General features: G+C 44.3%; 1 protein-coding gene and 1 long non-coding RNA gene across 4 annotated transcripts in view; one reads left to right on the top strand and one right to left on the bottom strand.

The window, feature by feature from the left end:
- adamts17 (ADAM metallopeptidase with thrombospondin type 1 motif, 17) overlaps positions 1-14,003 on the top strand; it is a 151,854-nt gene extending 137,851 nt beyond the window's left edge. For all 3 annotated transcript variants that reach the window (XM_045210026.1, XM_045210024.1, XM_045210025.1), the window contains 2 exons: positions 10,809-10,986; positions 11,345-14,003. In XM_045210026.1, the coding sequence (XP_045065961.1) occupies positions 10,809-10,986; positions 11,345-11,496 (330 nt within the window). In that variant the 3' untranslated portion in view covers positions 11,497-14,003. The remainder of the gene's footprint in view (positions 1-10,808; positions 10,987-11,344) is intronic.
- Positions 14,004-14,527: 524 nt separating this feature from the next.
- LOC123482431 lies at positions 14,528-16,577 on the bottom strand. Its single transcript, XR_006657709.1, has 2 exons — positions 15,814-16,577; positions 14,528-15,721 (listed from the first exon to the last, which is right to left on the bottom strand). It is a non-coding gene; the product is annotated as an uncharacterized LOC123482431 (long non-coding RNA).
- Positions 16,578-17,270: the final 693 nt, after the last annotated feature.

Raw genomic sequence — 17,270 nt, 5'->3', positions numbered from 1 at the left:
CCCACTGGATTAAGGGGCAGCACCGGACTAAGAGGCAGCCCCGGACTAAGGGGCAGCACCGGACTAAGGGGCAGCACCAGGATAAGGGGCAGCACCAGGATAAGGAGCAGCACCAGGATAAGGGGCAGCACCAGGATAAGGGGCAGCACCGGGCTAAGGGGCAGCACCGGACTAAGGGGCAGCACCGGACTGAATGGCGGATCCTGGCTGGCTGGCTCTGGCGGATCCTGGCTGGCTGGCGGATCCTGGCTGGACGGCTCTGGCGGATCCCGGCTGGACGGCTCTGGCGGATCCTGGCTGGACGGCTCTGGCGGATCCTGGCTGGACGGCTCTGGCGGATCCTGGCTGGACGGCTCATGGCTGGCTGACGGATCTGGCTGCTCATGGCTGGCTGACGGATCTGGCTGCTCATGGCTGGCTGACGGATCTGGCTGCTCATGGCTGGCTGAAGGATCTGGCTGCTCATGGCTGGCTGACGGATCTGGCTGCTCATGGCTGGCGGAAGGCTCTGGCTGATCCTGTCTGGCGGAAGGCTCTGGCTGATCCTGTCTGGCGGAAGGCTCTGGCTGATCCTGTCTGGCGGAAGGCTCTAGCGGCTCCTGTCTGGCGGAAGGCTTTAGCGGCTCCGGTCTGGCGGACGGCTCTGAAGGCTCATGGCAGACGGGCGGCTTAGCAGGCTCAGTACAGACGGGCAGTTCATGCAGCGCTTGGCAGACGGACAGTTCAGACGGCGTTGGGCAGACGGGCAGTTCAGGCGCCGTTAGGCAGACGGCAGACTCTGGCCGGCCGAGACGCACATAAGGCCTAGTGCGTGGTGCCGGAACTGGTGGTCCCGGGCTGAGGACACGCATCTCAGGGCTAGTGCGGGGAGCAGGAACAGGCCGGACCGGGCTGGCGACGCGCACCGTAGGTTTGGTGCGAGTGGCAGGAACAGGCCGGGTCGGGCTGGCGACGCGCACCGTAGACTTGGTGCGGGTGGCAGGAACAGGCCGGACCGGGCTGGCGACGCGCACCGTAGGTTTGGTGCGAGTGGCAGGAACAGGCCGGGTCGGGCTGGCGACGTACACCGTAGGCTTAGTACGTGGAGCAGGAACCGGCCGGGCTGGACTGGCGACGCACACCGTGGGCTTGATGCGTGGAGTAGGAACAGGCCGGTCCGTACTGGGAACACACACCACTGGCCTTAACCGGGGATCAGGAACGGGCCGGACCGGACTGGTAACACACCTCAGTCTCTTACACCGTGCCTCAACTGCTTCCCTCCCTCTACTCGCCAATGGCTCCCGTAAACCGGTAGCCTTCTCTCCACGTCTCCCTGTGGCAGCCTCCTGCTGCCCAGCCGCCTAGCCATGTGCCCCCCCAAAAAACTTTTTGGGGTTGCCTCTCGTCCCTCCGACGATGGCCCTGCTGACGCCGTTGCTCCTCTCTGTCGCCTCTCCACTGTTTCACTCCATGGCCGTCGATCCATCCCATCCAGGATTTCCTCCCAAGTCCAAGACCCTTTACCTTCCAAAATCTCCTCCCATGTCCAGACCCTTGGCTCCTGGACACGCTGCTTGGTCCTTTGGTGGTGGGTAATTCTGTCACGATCGTCTTCTTGTGAGATATTGGACCAAGGCGCAGCGTGTGCAAAATACATCTCTTTATTTTGGAAGAGAGAAAAACACGAAACCGAACACTATCCAAAACTTACAAAACAACAAACGACCGTGAAGCTAAATAACGTAAGTGCACAGACAAGCAACAAACGTACAACATAGACAATTACCCACAAACACATGATGCCCATGGCTGCCTTAAATATGGCTCCCAATTAGAGACAATAAACCACAGCTGTCTCCAATTGAGAACCAATCTAGGCAGCCATCAACATACAAACACCTAGACAAGACATTACCCCATTAAACCTACAAACCCCTAGACAAACCAAAACACATACTTCACCATGTCACACCCTGACCTAACTAAAATATTAATGAAAACAACGATAACTAAGGCCAGGGTGTGACAATATGGGTTACAACAAATTACAGGTTATACAAAGGCCTTAAAAGACAAACACGTATTGACTGTTTTTACAGCTTTCTTATTCTAAGAATGTAGAATGATCTTAATGTACTGCTCAAACTCCTTATAGAAAACAGGGAAGAGTTGTTTTTTATTAGTGCATTTAAATGAATATGAATGAATATGAATATGACATTTTTCCATTAGCAAAATTACATTTAAGAGGTACATTTTTATTTCTTTATCCTTGTTATAGTTAAGGAAACCGAGCAGTACATTCTCCCATAATAAACAAAAGTCATCAAGAATATTGCCAATTATAAATCTACAAATATCTTGCCATCATCTTTTTACATGTAGACGGTGCCAAAATAAATGCCAAAAAGTTTCTGGATGCTCATCTCAAAAAGTACAGTTAATGTTTTGAGTTTCTTCAGGTAATGAATCGCAGGGTAATACTTATGGATCATTCTGAAAGAGACCTCTTGGAACTTGTTAACAAGCAGGTATTTGTGTGGTAATAACCAAACATTTTCCCAACAGATATTATTAACAAATGTATTCAAGTAAGTTGTGACATAAGGAGTAGATATAATATTGTTCTCTCCTACTGCACGTATTGTTCTCTCCAACTGGACTAAGCGAGGGTATCTCAAGAAGGGGAGGTCTTGTTACACCTCTAAACAGCATGACAGTTCCAGAAGGAATAACATCAGACTGCAAACTCTTTAGGTGTAACAGGGAGATTGTAAAGAGATTTAAAACAGCTTCAGAATTGAGTAACATCCCTTCTGCATTAAAAAAGTGACTCACCAGTAGGATATGATTATCAACCCACTTCTAAAAAAAACTAAGACTTGTTTCTATACAAAATATCCGTATTGTTCCAAATTAAATACCTGTGTGGGGAAAAATGATGTTTATATATTAATGACCACGCTAAGAACACTTGAAAAGCAGATCATTTTGTAGGAATCGTATCAATGTTAGAGTTAGAAAGCAAACAAAAATTGAAGCCACCAAAACAGGAGAAGATATAATGAGGGATGAAATTCCAAATTGAAGTTGGATTCGTTAAGAAATATTCAGCCCAATTTACCTTAAAGTATTAGTCAAAGTAGTCAAATCAAACAAAATGTACCATATTCATATGCGTCCATAACGACAGATTTCCTAATATAATGTGTATAATTGTTCCAGATAAAGTTGAAAAGCATCTGGTCAACTGCTTTACCTATTGTGTTGTCAAGATGTAGGGACTGAGCTGTGGAAGTACGTCTGCAGATACCCTCAGCTTTAGAAAGCAATACTCAACCTTTCAAGGAGGAATCCCTCTGCAACAATTGGTTCAACTTCTTTTTGAAATTTAAAAAATATATATAATGGGATTGAAGTTTAATGAGCATCTTTCCTGTTGATTGTTAGATATGGTAATCCCAATGTATGTTACTCTTTCCTTGACTGGAACATTGCAGATAGAGGGTATCACACAGTCTTTAACAGCAAACAATTCACACTTATTAAGGTTTAAGTGAAGACCAGATGCTTTGGGAAAAATATGGTAACACTTTGTTTGGATGGTCCAGCTGTAGATGCTCTACAGACTATCAACAGTCTTATCAGTAACATTTCAACTAACTATCTACTAACCCTGGCTCTAACCCTACCCCTAACCGTAAACCTTATCCTAACCCTAAACTAAACCGTTACCCTAGCCCTTACCCTAACCCTTATTCTAAACCTTACCCTAACTGTAACCTTAGAAAGCAGTAGCTTATCATAAGATAGTCAGTTGCTATGCAACAGATAGTTTGTTGGTAGTATGACCATCTGTAGAGCATCTACAGATGGACTATGCAAATAAAGTGTGACCAAAAATATTTATCACATCGACTGCTCTAGGAATCTGGTCAGCATCTCTCAGAAAGAGGGTGGTGTCATCTGCACGCTGACTTATAATAATAGCTCTGTCAGCAATGGAGATCCCTTGTATATCGCTGGATTTAATACAACTTGTAAGAAGTTGTGTTGCAAGATCAGAATAGTCAATAAGGTCTAACACCAGTTGGATATTATTAGATATACAGTATGTCTATTCCTCATGAACCTGACTGGGTCTCCTCTATAATTTAGTCCAATACTGCTTTCATTCTTTTTGCAAATATAGAGGCTAATATTTTGTAGTTGTTGTTGAGCAGACCGATTGGATGCCAATTATCGAGGAGAAGCAAGTCTTTCTTGGGTTTAGGGATGAATGTAATCAGACCGTGAGTCAAACTGGGAGGGAGAGCATTATTGTGCTATGTATTTTCCTAAAGCGGAGTGAATAGTGATTTTAGGGATGGTGACAGTACTGTATCAAGGCTAGTTGTATGTGAAAAATGGCTTAATGGTTAGAGGGTACGTCATTATCACAAACAGTTGTTAAAGCACTGTATTCAGGTAGTTCATTATAATAAAGACTACTCCAACTCAAAGCACAGTGAAGTGATTTGCATTGTATGGATGTAACCTGCCCATTCCAACTTAGTTAACACTAGTGTTATCTGACAGTCTTTCCCAAATCTCTCCTCGATGAACCCCAGTTCCACTTATTCCAGCACTAGCTGATTCAACTAATCAAGGGCCTGATGATTAGTTGCCCAGTCAAATCTAGTGTGTTAGTTTGCTTGTAAAATCAAATAAGTGAAAAGGCTGGGTTGTACTCGAGGAACGGTATTGGAAACAGGTTTACCGAACTGAAGATCTACAGCGCGTCTCCATTTCACAGTCTTAAAAAACAGAGACGGTCTGTTTTTGACATCATTTGGCCTCGCTACCGAGTGTCATGTTCAGCTGCCTGATACAGGTTCAGATCTTATTTCACCATTCTAACAGTTAAGGTTGGGATCGGGGAGAACGCAATCTGATCCTAGATCTGCAATTCTATAGGAGGTTTTACAGCCCACTTCCAACCCGGGGCGCCAGGTCTAAGTCTCGGGGTCACTACAGCAGGTCAGGGGGAGGGTCATTAAATCTCTGTCCCTGTGTGGAACTGGAGACAGGGAGTGTATGTTTCCCCCCAGGATGCTGAGAAAGGTGCGTCCGCCCCTCTCCTCTGCCCTTATTTAACCACAGATCTAGGATCAGATTGCATTATTTCCAATCCTATCCATAACTTTTTGAATGTATCAGTGGCTAGGGGCAACTTCTACCTATGACTCCACATGAGGGAATAGGATTACATTTCTCCCTGAAACTGATCTAAGGTCCGTTTTGAGTTTCTGTCCCTGATGCTTAAATTCACACTCACACACACACACACACACACACACACTCACACACACACACACACACACACACACACACACACACACACACACACACACACACACACACACACACACACACACACACACACACACACACACACACACACACACACACACACACACACACACACACACACACACACACACACACACACTGTTAGTAATAAGTGCCACTTCATTCAGGAGCACTACAGCAAGGCAGTTAACCCCCAACAACAGCTTCTCCCTGGGCGCCGATGACGTGGGTGTTGATTAAGGCAGCCCCCAGCACCTCTCTGAAGACACATTTCGGTTGAAGGCATTCAGTTGTACAACTGACTAGGTATCCCCCTTTCCCTTTCCGCTAAAGCAAAGCTATTCTCTAAGCTAAGAAAATACATGGACACGCCACTTCTAAAATGATATTGCATCAGAGAGCACCTGATGTAGAGCAATTTACCACAGACTGAGATTTCAAATGTCATCTCTTTCCAGTTATATGAGAATCAGATACATACTGTATAGACGCATTTAGACCCATAATATCACAATATCACAATACAGTACAGCTTGAAACACGCAAATGGATGCAAATTGCAGTGTCTTGTCTAGCCGGGAAAATGTTATTGCTGTCATATCATGATCCTACGTAGCTCAGTTGATAGAGCATGGCACTTGCAACATCAGGATAGTTGGTTTGATTCCCGTGATCATCCGTACGTTAAGAAACAATTGTTATGCACACATGACTGTAACTTGCTTTGGATAAAGTTGTCTGCTAAATGGCATAAAATAAAATATCTGGAGAAGTTGAGTACTTTTGAGTATTTTCCTACCTAGTCATTGTCTCGATCCTTCTGAAGGATCCATTCTAGAGCCAACCTCTTTGTTAGGGCCACAGGCTTGTTATAGGCTGGTCCAAACACAACCTCTACCTCCCACTGCTCTGCGGTTGGCTGATTGGTTCAACCTCTACCTCCCACTGCTCTGGGGTTGGCTGATTGGTTCAACCTCTACCTCCCACTGCTCCGGGGTTGACTGATTGGTTCAACCTCTACCTCCCACTGCTCTGGGGTTGGCTGATTGGTTCAACCTCTACCTCCCACTGCTCTGGGGTTGGCTGATTGGTTCAACCTCTACCTCCCACTGCTCCGAGGTTGACTGATTGGTTCAACCTCTACCTCCCACTGCTCCGAGGTTGACTGATTGGTTCAACCTCTACCTCCCACTGCTCCGGGGTTGGCTGATTGGTTCGACCTCTACCTCCCACTGCTCTGGGGTTGGCTGATTGGTTAAATCTCTACCTCCCACTGCTCCGGGGTTGGCTGATTGGTTTAACATGGTGATGGCTCCCTCTATCCATAGCTTGAGGCTCCACCATATTTCCTACACCCAGCCGTTTCCTTTAGATCTGCAAACACAGAAGAGGTATATAAGTTAGAGGTTGCTTCTGGACCAGAGTCCAACTCCTTGTGTGTTAGGCGAGTCAGTCATTAGTAATTCCCTAGGACTTCATCTTTTAAAGACTTAGTGTGCGTCCCAAATGGCGCCCTATTCCCTAACTCTGGGGCTGGGAGAGAGCTGGGGACGGGGCTGGGGAAGATGGGGTTGGGAGAGAGCTGGGGAAGATAGGGCTGGGAGAGAGGTGGGGATGGGGCTGGGGAAGATAGGGATGGGAGAGAGCTGGGGATGGGGCTGGGAGAGAGCTGGGGATGGGGAAGATGGGGCTGGGAGAGAGCTGGGGATGGGGCTGGGGAAGATAGGGCTGGGAGAGAGCTGGAGGTGGGTTTCACTTTACACCATGCCACCCACTTTCTGTCTGAAAAGTTCTATGTCACATTCCTGATGAAAGGACGTTCAGGTGCCAGCTTCTCGGTCAGTTTTTCATTTTGGAAATGTAATAACAGGAAATCACTGTCGGCTGCCATTTAGTGCTGGGCTTATATCTTTGTGTGTTGTTCTGACCCTGTGCTAATTGTGTTACTCCCACCCCTCTAACCATCCATAATGTATTACCTCATTTTCTCTCCTAATTATGTTAAAGGGAAATCTGGGATTGGTTCATCCATTTCTGGAATTTTAAACTAATGACTCAGATAAGTTGTGGGGTGACCATTGTTGTTGTTCTTTGAATCCCAGGTTGCCCCTTTAAAGTCCTCAAATTACTCCTCTGTCCCACTCCCCCAACGCTGGACAATATACTGACCGGCTCTCCTCATCTCCTCTCCTCCCACCACTATCAGACCATAAGTCTATTAGCATACAGTGGGGCAAAAAAGTATTTAGTCAGCCACTATTTGTGCAAGTTCTCCCACTTAAAAAGATGAGAGAGGCCTGTAATTTTCATCATAGGTACACGTCAACTATGAAAGACAAATTGAGAAAAATAAATCCAGAAAATCACATTGTAGGATTTTTTATGAATTTATTTGCAAATTATGGTGGAAAATAAGTATTTGGTCACTTACAAAGAAGCAAGATTTCTGGCTCTCACAGACCTGTAACTTCTTCTTTAAGAGGCTCCTCTGTCCTCCACTCGTTACCTGTATTAATGGCATCTGTTTGAACTTGTTATCAGTATAAAAGACACCTGTCCACAACCTCAAACAGTCACACTCCAAACTCCACTATGGCCAAGACCAAAGAGCTGACAAAGGACACCAGAAACAAAATTGTAGACCTGCACCAGGCTGGGAAGACTGAATCTGCAATAGGTAAGCAGCTTGGTTTGAAGAAATCAACTGTGGGAGCAATTATTAGGAAATGGAAGACATACAAGACCACTGATAATCTCCCTCGATCTGGGGCTCCACGCAAGATCTCACCCCGTAGGGTCAAAATGATCACAAGAACGGTGAGCAAAAATCCCAGAACCACACGGGGGGACCTAGTGAATGACCTGCAGAGAGCTGGGACCAAAGTAACAAAGCCTACCATCAGTAACACATTACGCTGCCAGGGACTCAAATCCTGCAGTGCAAGACGTGTCCGCCTGCTTAAGCCAGTAAATGTCCAGGCCTGTCTGAAGTTTGCTAGAGTGCATTTGGATGATCCAGAAGAGGATTGGGAGAATGTCATATGGTCAGATGAAACCAAAATAGAACTTTTTGGTAAAAACTCAACTCGTCGTGTTTGGAGGACAAAGAATGCTGAGTTGCATCCAAAGAACACCATACCTACTGTGAAGTATGGGGGTGGAAACATCATGCTTTGGGGCTGTTTTTTCGGCAAAGGGACCAGGACGACTGATCCGTGTAAAGGAACGAATGAATGGGGCCATGTATCGTGAGATTTTGAGTGAAAACCTCCTTCCATCAGCAAGGGCATTGAAGATGAAACGTGGCTGGGTCTTTCAGCATGACAATGATCCCAAACACACCGCCCGGGCAATGAAGGAGTGGCTTCGTAAGAAGCATTTCAAGGTCCTGGAGTGGCCTAGCCAGTCTCCTGATCTCAACCCCATAGAAAATCTTTGGAGGGGAGTTGAAAGTCTGTGTTGCCCAGCGACAGCCCCAAAACATCACTGCTCTAGAGGAGATCTGCATGGAGGAATGGGCCAAAATACCAGCAACAGTGTGTGAAAACCTTGTGAAGACTTACAGAAAACGTTTGACCTGTGTCATTGCCAACAAAGGGTATATAACAAAGTATTGAGAAACTTTTGTTATTGACCAAATACTTATTTTCCACCATAATTTGCAAATAAATTCATTAAAAATCCTACAATGTGATTTTCTGGATATTTTTTTCTCATTTTGTCTGTCATAGTTGACGTGTACCTATGATGAAAATTACAGGCCTCTCTCATCTTTTTAAGTGGGAGAACTTGCACAATTGGTGGCTGACTAAATACTTTTTTTCCCCACTGTATATTAGAATATCATTCAGATAAGCTGCTGATTCAATTGTGGTGTTGTTGTGAGTTATGAGGAATTCATGCCTCTACAGGGAGGTGGCTCTGATATTAGAGCTAGGCTGCATCCCAAATGGCACCCTATTCCCTATATAGTGAACTACTTTTGACCAAAGCCTTACGGGCTCTATAGGGGATAGGGTGCTGTTTGGGACACAGGTGGGAGTCTTGCTGTGATTGTGTCCCCATCAGCTTGTCTCATAATTAAATAAATGTTTCAGATAATGTTCTCTCTGTCTCTTTGTTTGTGTCTTGGTTTGTTTGTTTGTGTTTGGCAGTATGTGTGTGCTTTCACTGTGTGTGTGTGTGTGTGTGTGTGTGTCTCTCCAGGGCCTTAGCTCATAGACTTATCTCATTGTGCGGAACACTCTTGATCATGTTCATCAGTGATATTAAAAGCTCAGTGAAAAAACCCTCTGAGAATCATTCCAATCCAATACCCATCGAGATGGGGGATCATGATAATCGGATCGTTTTAGCTCTGTGTCGGCTGGTTCATGTCCTCACAGCAGTAAGGAGAGAGCAGTGTCAAGTCAACAAGTCCTTTGGTAGAACACAGAGCAGTTTACAATAGCTATTGAAATGGCTTCCACTAATTGCCTCTGTGATGTGAATAGTAAATCTGCCCGCTTGAATCGAGGGCCTGGGAACCATTGTTGTTCAGTGTTAATCATTGGACGAGGCTATAGCTGTTGGCTGCCAAGGCACAGGCCTGTGTACAATGGGAATCCGTTGTCTGTCGCCTCTGGTGTTTCCTAACTTAGAATACCAAAGTCCTCTTTCTTTGGCCCCATTCCATCTTGGTTTCTCCTAGCCCCTTACCTCCAGCCCCTTACCTCCAGCCCCTTACCTCCAGCCCCTTACCTCCAGCACCTCACATCCAGCCCATTATCTCCAGCCCCTTCTCCAAACCCCTTGCCTCTAGCCCCTTCTCCAAGCCCCTTACCTCTAGCCCGTACTCCAAGCCCCTTACCTGTTCGTTCTTCACAGATCTGATTGGTTTGGATAGATCAAATCAAATCAAAGCAGGTCTAAGCTATATAAAAAGCCAAAGTGGTGGTCACAGCTATAATGTTACTTAGACCTATCTAGTCCTTTCAGATCTGTGATCACTGAAGAGGTAGGAGCTAGGGGAAGGGCCTGAGGACAGAAATGGATCTTAGCCTCGGAGCATATATTACTACTGAGACAAAGTACTCTGGCAGGGATATTTGGGACTCCTAAATCAGTCTATTCAAACATAGAACACAGCCTCCATCTGTAATTAGTCCTGTTAGGGATTATCTCAACACTACTATATACCACACTACACCCTTATTTGTTATTTAGGTCCAGCCTCTTCTCACATTCGGTCATGAAGTGGGCTCTGGTCACAAGTAGTGCACTATATAGGGAGTATGGTGCCATTTGGGGTGCAGCCTAGGTCTATGGAAGATTACATTTACTTAAAATGTGAGGGGTAAAAGTATTAGGCAGTGATTATGTCCTAAAAAGACTAGGACATAGACATTGAAGATTGTTACAATTGGCTCTCAATGCCAACATACTTCCTCTCGAGTTTGGAAGAGAAAGTAACTCAAGTGATTGGGTCTTTCCAGTGCTCGTCATCCTGTGGGAAGGGCCTGCAGTCCAGAGTGGTCCAATGTATGCACAGAGTAACGGGTCGCCATGGTAATGACTGCCCCGTGGTGTTCAGACCACCCACCTACCGGCCCTGCCACCAGGAGGCCTGCAATGATAAAGTCAACGTCAACACCATCACCTCCCCCAGATTAGGTAACCTAGTGTGTGTGAGAGAGCGAGAGCGAGAGCGAGAGAGAGAGAGAGAGAGAGAGAGAGAGAGAGAGAGAGAGAGAGAGAGAGAGAGCGAGAGAGAGAGAGAGAGAGAGAGAGAGAGAGAGAGAGAGAGAGAGAGAGAGAGAGAGAGAGAGAGAGAGAAGAGAGAGAGAGAGAGAGAGAGAGAGAGAGAGAGAGAGAGAGAGAGAGAGAGAGAGAGAGAGAGAGAGAGAGAGAGAGAGAGAGAGAGAGAGAGAGAATACATAAGTGGGTGCACACACACTTAGTATATGTGTGTACTGTGTTTCTCTGTCTGTTGACGTGGCCCTTGTTCCTCTGTGCCCCTGTTCCTCTCCAGCTGCTCTGACCTACAAGTGCACAGGAGACCAGTGGACTGTATACTGCCGTGTGATCCGAGAGAAGAATCTGTGCCAGGACATGAGATGGTACCAGCGCTGCTGCGACACCTGCAGAGACTTCTACGCCAACAAAACACCCCGCAAGAGTTAATGATCAAAGCACTCGCACACATACACAGACAGACAGACAGACACACACTTCACTTAGTGCTATGATTTTAGATGCCTCTGTAACACTTTACTTAAAGCTTGCGGGTATAATGCTTTATAAGTGGTTATAAGCATGGATGAGCCTTTATAATGTGTTATAATAAGGCTTATAATATGATATGTCTCTCTGTGTATCAGCATGTTAACCGACTCAAAATGGCTGTTATTTATCCTGGATCAGGAGATGACACAAATATATTCTAAGGGTCTCATGGCAGGTCTTTATGCCGGCAGGCTTTAAGTAAAGTCTTACTGATGTTTTTACAGAATTATTCATATTCTTATTATTAATTATAGGACAATCAATTTTGGGAAAGAAAAGTAGAAATGAGTGCAGAGACCATTTCAAGTGGGATCATAAGCTTGCAGTGTCATGAAGACTTGAAAACCTTTTACTTGTTTTATTGCTGTAAACCAAAGCGAGGGACTTCGAAGTCTGGAGGGTCTCTCGGTAGGTAGCCTGTCACGTCAACGTTTGTTGTACAGTATGATTTAACATTAGCGTTAACATATGCGATAACACTTTATGTGGATAGTCCATTGTTGTCAGATTGTCTATAGATGCTCAGTGAACTATCAAAACATGTCCGATTTTCAAATGCACACGCCGAATCTAAGAATACAGCTAGGGTGGCTGAATATGAGTAATTGTATGTTACTTACATAGATAGAATGTACGTACATCACAGGAGGCTGGTGATGGGGAGGGCTGCTCATAGTAATGGCTGGAATGGAGTGAATGGAATGGTATCAAACGTGTGATGTGTTTGAAACCATTCCATTCATTCCGTTCCATCCATTACTATGAGCCCATCCTCCCCAATTAAGGTGCCACCAGCCGCCTGTGTACATACAGTACTTACACACATACATTGAAAGTACTGTAAGTACTTTGTTATTGCATGTTAACAGAGGTGCAGTTGACATGTAATAAATCCAAATGGTAGTTTGTACGTAGTCTGAGCATGTACATCTGTAGGGGACTATCCAGATAAAGTGGGACCACATATTCTCTTGTGTTTAGTTCAGCTGGCCCTGTATTCACCAAGCCACTGGCTGGACACTCACTAGACTGGGCCAAGAGAGCTGGGCCGTGTTCATTAGGCACCAGATGGACTGAAACAGGTAGGGACTCCCTGGACTTGTTCAATAAGAAATGCTCATTTTCTTTTTCCGTAAGAAATGCTCATTTTCTTTTTCCGTTGCAACGTTTTAAAAAGTTTTCCGTTGTGTGCTTTAATGAACACGACCCTGGTTTCCTCTCTTAGGGACAAACCGTAACTTGATGAATTGCGATAATGTGAATTTCGCATTGACATCAACGCATAAGCTACGCAGAAGTCTGGGTTACACGTTTGGATCTCAAGTTAGGATTCGTCCCTTAGTTCCACGATAAACTATGTGTACTTGCGTTTTGTTGTTGTTTTTTGTTGATGTCATTGTCATTTTTTGGCGGTTGTTGTTATTTAAAACTAGCCAGGAGCCGTTTTAAGGTACTGTAGTTCTACATTGAAATGATCAAGCTAACAATAGGAGACCCACTATTCCCTAGGCTCACCTGAAGGGCTTGGACAGCCCATGTAGCATCCCATCTCTCTCCTGTGAGGAACCAATGGTAGAGAGTGCAGTGCCGGGGGTGTAACTTAAGAGAAGATGAGATGTATCTTAAGTTACTGTCATCCTACAGTTAACCACATACAGTGTATTCAGTATATGTGAGTCGAATGCACAACTATGCTCCATCAACCAACTGAGCTATCCATCTGAACATTGATCATTTACACCTTACGGTGTCCATGTTAGGACAGCCACAATATCAGCAGAACTTAAATCTCAGCAGGTTGAAGCAGGTTGCAGCTGTATTGTTAGGTTAATTGTAAAACAAAAATCACTGTGTCACATGTATGTCTTTGGCCCTCCCTTGGTGCTTGAGGTGTGCATCATGATGTACGAAACATGACGGAAACTAGACTCTGGTTTCAAACTTTACACTAACTCCAAACCTGGTGCTTGTTAACATTTCCATACATCATGAAATAGAAATTGGTTTTAACTATTAAACAGCAATTCAAACACAATGTGAGGCCTACACCGATTTCAACAGCTTGCCCTCGTACATGAGCGTGGCAAACGTAGACGTCACAAACATCAAAATGTAAACATTAATGGAGGCAGCTTTATGTTTGCTACAAAATTGTGGTGCAGTAGATAACTGACTGTAAATAATGTCATTGCTTCGCCCAATAGTTACCTAGCTAGCTAAAGTTATTTACAGTTAGTTAGCACCGGCATTCTTTCTCCAAAAATAACGAAGTGTCTTCAGTTGTGTTCACGTTTTACAGATTATGATTTAAAGGGGTAATCTGCAGTTTCTACATACATTTTTTTTACTTATAAATGAATGATATGTACCATTTGATTATTGAATAATATAACTTATAAATGCCTCATGAGCTTAGTTCAACTGTCTTACCCCATCAAAACTCAAAATGCTTGTTTTACTCCAATGTTTGTAAACAAATTCAATGTAAACAAACACTATAAAGCTTCACAACATGATTAAAACTATCAGTTTTAGATCATGGATGGTCAGTCCTTGCATCCATAGCTCGGTCTATGAATTTGAGAGTGGTTACATTTCTCCAGCCTTTTTTGATTGTTTTAACTGCTGATTGCCGCTTTAATCCACTTTCCAAGCGTATTATGTAACATTCAGTTATGTAGTGTATATCTATGGCCCTGGCCTAGTTCTCTTGGGTCTTGGAGTTGGCTGAAGCAGAAACAGATCTAGAGTTACCAGGCTATGTAGTGTATATCTATATTTCTGGCCTGTTACTCTGTGGTCTATGGAGACCACCATGACTAATCAGTTAGCCCCCAGGCAGAGACCCTGGCCCCCAGGCAGACCCCAGGCAGAGACCCTGGCCCCCACGCAGACCCCAGGCAGAGACCCTGTCCCCCAGGCAGAGACCCTGGCCCCCAGGCCTGGCCCCAGTATTGGAATAAAAGCTGATATGGGTCCTGGTTAGAACAGAGAAAACTAACGGCCCAGCTCTCAGAACTCCTGAGTCCCATGTTCCCAACCCTCCAGAGCAGGGAACCATTGATCAATCAAACATTCTAACGTGGTACTGTTTACCTACGTGTTCAGAACATGTAGGACGGACGACCACCCTGGCTGTTCCGTGTGTGTGTGTCATACCCACACACACAGTGCAGTAATCGATGCATGTCTCTGTGGTACGAGCCGTCAGTGGTGAGGTCTTCATTTAAAAGGTCACACTGTTCACACATTGAAGACAGCCTTGCAAAGAAAACAACACAGTTAAAGACATGCTCCGGTACTTTGGCGAAAATAAAGTATTTTTTAAACCTCACGCTTTGGGCTGGATGTGTCAATGTGTAGATCATACATGCATAATCTATGAACAGAATTACTGTCTTGCCTCAATTAGCCAGAAATTCGTAGTTTGAAAGTGACTGTTTTCTTGAAGCTGTGCCAAGCCATTTTCACGACATTTCCCCCCTCGTGGGCCAGCCTCCTAGCAATTTGAGTTCTAGACAATAAGCTTCAGCCCCTTGCATTTGAGTGACAGCTAGCAAGAGGCCTGCCTAGTTATTCAATTAGGTTGAATGGCGGGCCCAACGGCTCAGTGGACATAGCAGTGAAAGAGCGCGAGAGAGAGAGAGAGAGAGAGAGAGAGAGAGAGAGAGAGCAATGACGTGGTGCACATATCTGCACATACTGTATGTGACATGGTACGCAATTACTACTTTTGGCTACTTTTGGCTCATGAGTGTTACTTTCAGAACTACTGGCTAAAAGTGTACAAAAGTACCGGAGAATCTCTTTAAACAGCTGAGACCGGCCCATAGAGTTAGACAGATGACACATATTTGCATTGTTGCCATAATGGCTTCTGTGACTGAAAAAGTCCCACCAAGTGGACTACTTAAAAAAGGTGCAACTCCTCAATGGTGCTGTCCATGCTAAAATAGGCTTTGTGGCATGTGGGCCCTCTATAAAACTCTATGTCCCGGCCTGCTACTTTATGATACTGGTTACGGATAGAGGAGCCGATGCATCTTGTTTTGAGACCATTCTAACTTATGCCTAGACCCTGTGGTTGTGGCTATGGAGACCCTGTGGTTGTGGCTATGGAGACCTTGTGGTTGTGGCTATGGAGACCCTGTGGTTGTGGCTATGGAGACCCTGTGGTTGTGGCTATGGAGACCCTGTGGTTGTGGCTATGGAGACCTGGTGGTTGTGGCTATGGAGACCCTGTGGTTGTTGCTAGGGAGACTGTGAATATACCATACAGGTGCAGTGGGGATAACACTTGTTAAAAAGGAGGCTTGACCTCAACTGTGGCATCACATTTCAAAGTTCTGACCCCTTTCGGTGTGTGTGTGTGTTGAATAGAGGCCTCAGTCCTGGCTCTACAGACAGCCTATGGGGTTTGAGTGGTGCTAATTTACGACATAATTCACTACTGTGGAATCCAACTTTGTTTCACGTTCTCTGTATTGTATGTTTCTGCTGTTGTTGTTGTTGTTGCAGTTTTTTTTTTTTTTTGGGGGGGGGTTATTTAATACCGAAAAGTAGCTGCTTTTTTATGCGTAATTGTTACAACCTGCTTCAACTGCTATGTTACTGATATAGTGCAAATATGCTTAAATATTCCTGTACTGTACGTTATTGTAGTTGCACATATGTTTGGTACATAAATTGCCACTACAAGTATTTTATGGTGCTGATTAAAATAAGTTTTGAACTGTTAATACTTAAATAAATGTGTTGTTTTACAGGGATTTAACCATTTTAGTTATTTTTGTTACTGTGCCTTATAGTCAGCCTATACTTGTACTGTTATACAGTGATACTCCAAGATTCACAGACAAATACAACCTTAACAGAAATCTGAGTACAAATCTGAATGATTGGAAATATATATATTTTTCAAGTCTACTGTAAGTTGATTCGTTTTATTTTTTACATAATAAAATGTGATTTTACATGGAGACTAATATGATGTTATGTTTCTGAAAATTATTTTCTTATCCTCTTTTCTTGTGTTGTTAAAACATCTGACTTTAGAAACAGTTAAAATGGGTTCATGCAGAACCAACATCGGACAGAAAAAGCTTCTGCAGAATTCTAGGCATGAAAGCTTCCGCAGAATTCAATGAGAGAGCGTTGGCTGAAGTCTTGAATGAGAAAGCTTCAGCAGAATTCTATGAGAGAACGTTGGCAGAAGTCTTTAATAAGAAAGGCAGCTTTAGCAGAATTCTATGAGAGAACTTTGGCTGAAGTCTTAAATGAGAAAGCTTCAGCAGAATTGTAGAACGAGAAAGCGTCAATCGAATTCTAGACATAAAATCTTCAGCAGAATCTATGAGAGAACATTGGAAGAATTCTTAAATGAGAAAGCTTCAACAGAATTCTAGATATGAAAGCTTCAGCAGAATTTGACTAGAATTATACGAGACAATGTTGGCAGAATTCCATAATGAGAAAGCTTCAACAGAATTGTAGACTTAAAAAGTTCAGCAAAATTCTGAGAGAACATTGGCAAAAAAATTTAACAAGAGAGCTTCAGCAGAATTGTAGAATGGGTACGCTTTAGCAGTAATCTACAATGAGAAACCATTGGCAGAATTGTAGAATGAAAAAGCAACAGCAGAGTTCTAAAACAAATAAGTTTTGGGAAAGGC

Source organism: Coregonus clupeaformis, chromosome 32 (genome assembly GCF_020615455.1).
Source record: "Coregonus clupeaformis isolate EN_2021a chromosome 32, ASM2061545v1, whole genome shotgun sequence".
NCBI lineage: Eukaryota > Metazoa > Chordata > Actinopteri > Salmoniformes > Salmonidae > Coregonus > Coregonus clupeaformis.
Note: the sequence above shows the minus strand (reverse complement) of the source record. Positions and strands in the feature narration are given on the sequence as shown.